This window comes from Ailuropoda melanoleuca, unplaced genomic scaffold (genome assembly GCF_002007445.2).
Source record: "Ailuropoda melanoleuca isolate Jingjing unplaced genomic scaffold, ASM200744v2 unplaced-scaffold49306, whole genome shotgun sequence".
NCBI lineage: Eukaryota > Metazoa > Chordata > Mammalia > Carnivora > Ursidae > Ailuropoda > Ailuropoda melanoleuca.
The window spans coordinates 1-696 of NW_023221955.1; the positions used below are offsets into that span (position 1 = coordinate 1).

A 696-nucleotide genomic window follows, 5' to 3' on the forward strand; every position below is an offset into this window, starting at 1 on the left:
ACCCTCTCCTGGCCGCTGCCGAGAGGACCCTGCTGCGAAGCGAGGAGAAACACCACCCCTGCCGCGGGACGGTCGCAGACAAAGAGAACCGAGGCGTACAGAGGCTGCAGCCCACTCAGACTTTATTCAAAGATCGGGAAGTTCAGGTGCGCGGAGCGCAAGAGGCCCCAGGCCGGGAGCGGGAGGGTCGCGCGGCTCCAGCTTAACGGTATTTGGAGGTGAGCACGGTGCTCACGGCGCTGAAGAACTTGTCCAGGGAGGCGTGGACGGCAGGGGTGAACTCCGCGGGGTGGTGGCTGGCCAGGGTCACCAGCAGGCAGTGGCTCAGGAGCTGCGGAGACAGGGGACGTCAGGGGCCGTCGGGGCACGCGGCCGCCGGCGCTCCACCTTCTGCAGCCCAAGGGACTCCCCGTCCTGCTGGCAGGGTTCGCTGCGCCCTCCTGGCCCAGGTCTCTCCGGGCCGGCCCGCGTGCTCACCTTGAAGTTGACCGGGTCCACTCGCAGCTTGTGCGCGTGCAGGTCGCTCAGAGCGGACAGGGCGCCTGGCAGGTCGTCCAGGTGCCCCACGGCGGTGGTCAGCGCGTCGGCCACCTTCTTGCCGTGGGCCTTGACCTGGGCGGAGCCGGGGCTCAGGTCGAAGTGCGGGAAGTAGGTCTTGGTGGTGGGGAAGGACGCGAAGGTCCTGCGGGAGGAAGG

The 696-nt window shown here is 68.7% G+C and overlaps 1 protein-coding gene across 1 annotated transcript; it reads right to left on the bottom strand.

Annotated features, from left to right (window-relative positions):
• Positions 1 to 100: 100 nt before the first annotated feature.
• LOC117799429 (hemoglobin subunit alpha-like) lies at positions 101 to 690 on the bottom strand (the record flags this gene model as incomplete). The annotated part of the gene is made up of 2 exons (XM_034651908.1): positions 101 to 331; positions 478 to 690. Coding segments are annotated over 2 exons (342 nt in total), but the record flags the coding sequence as incomplete, so codon positions are not given.
• Between the last annotated feature and the right edge of the window lie 6 nt (positions 691 to 696).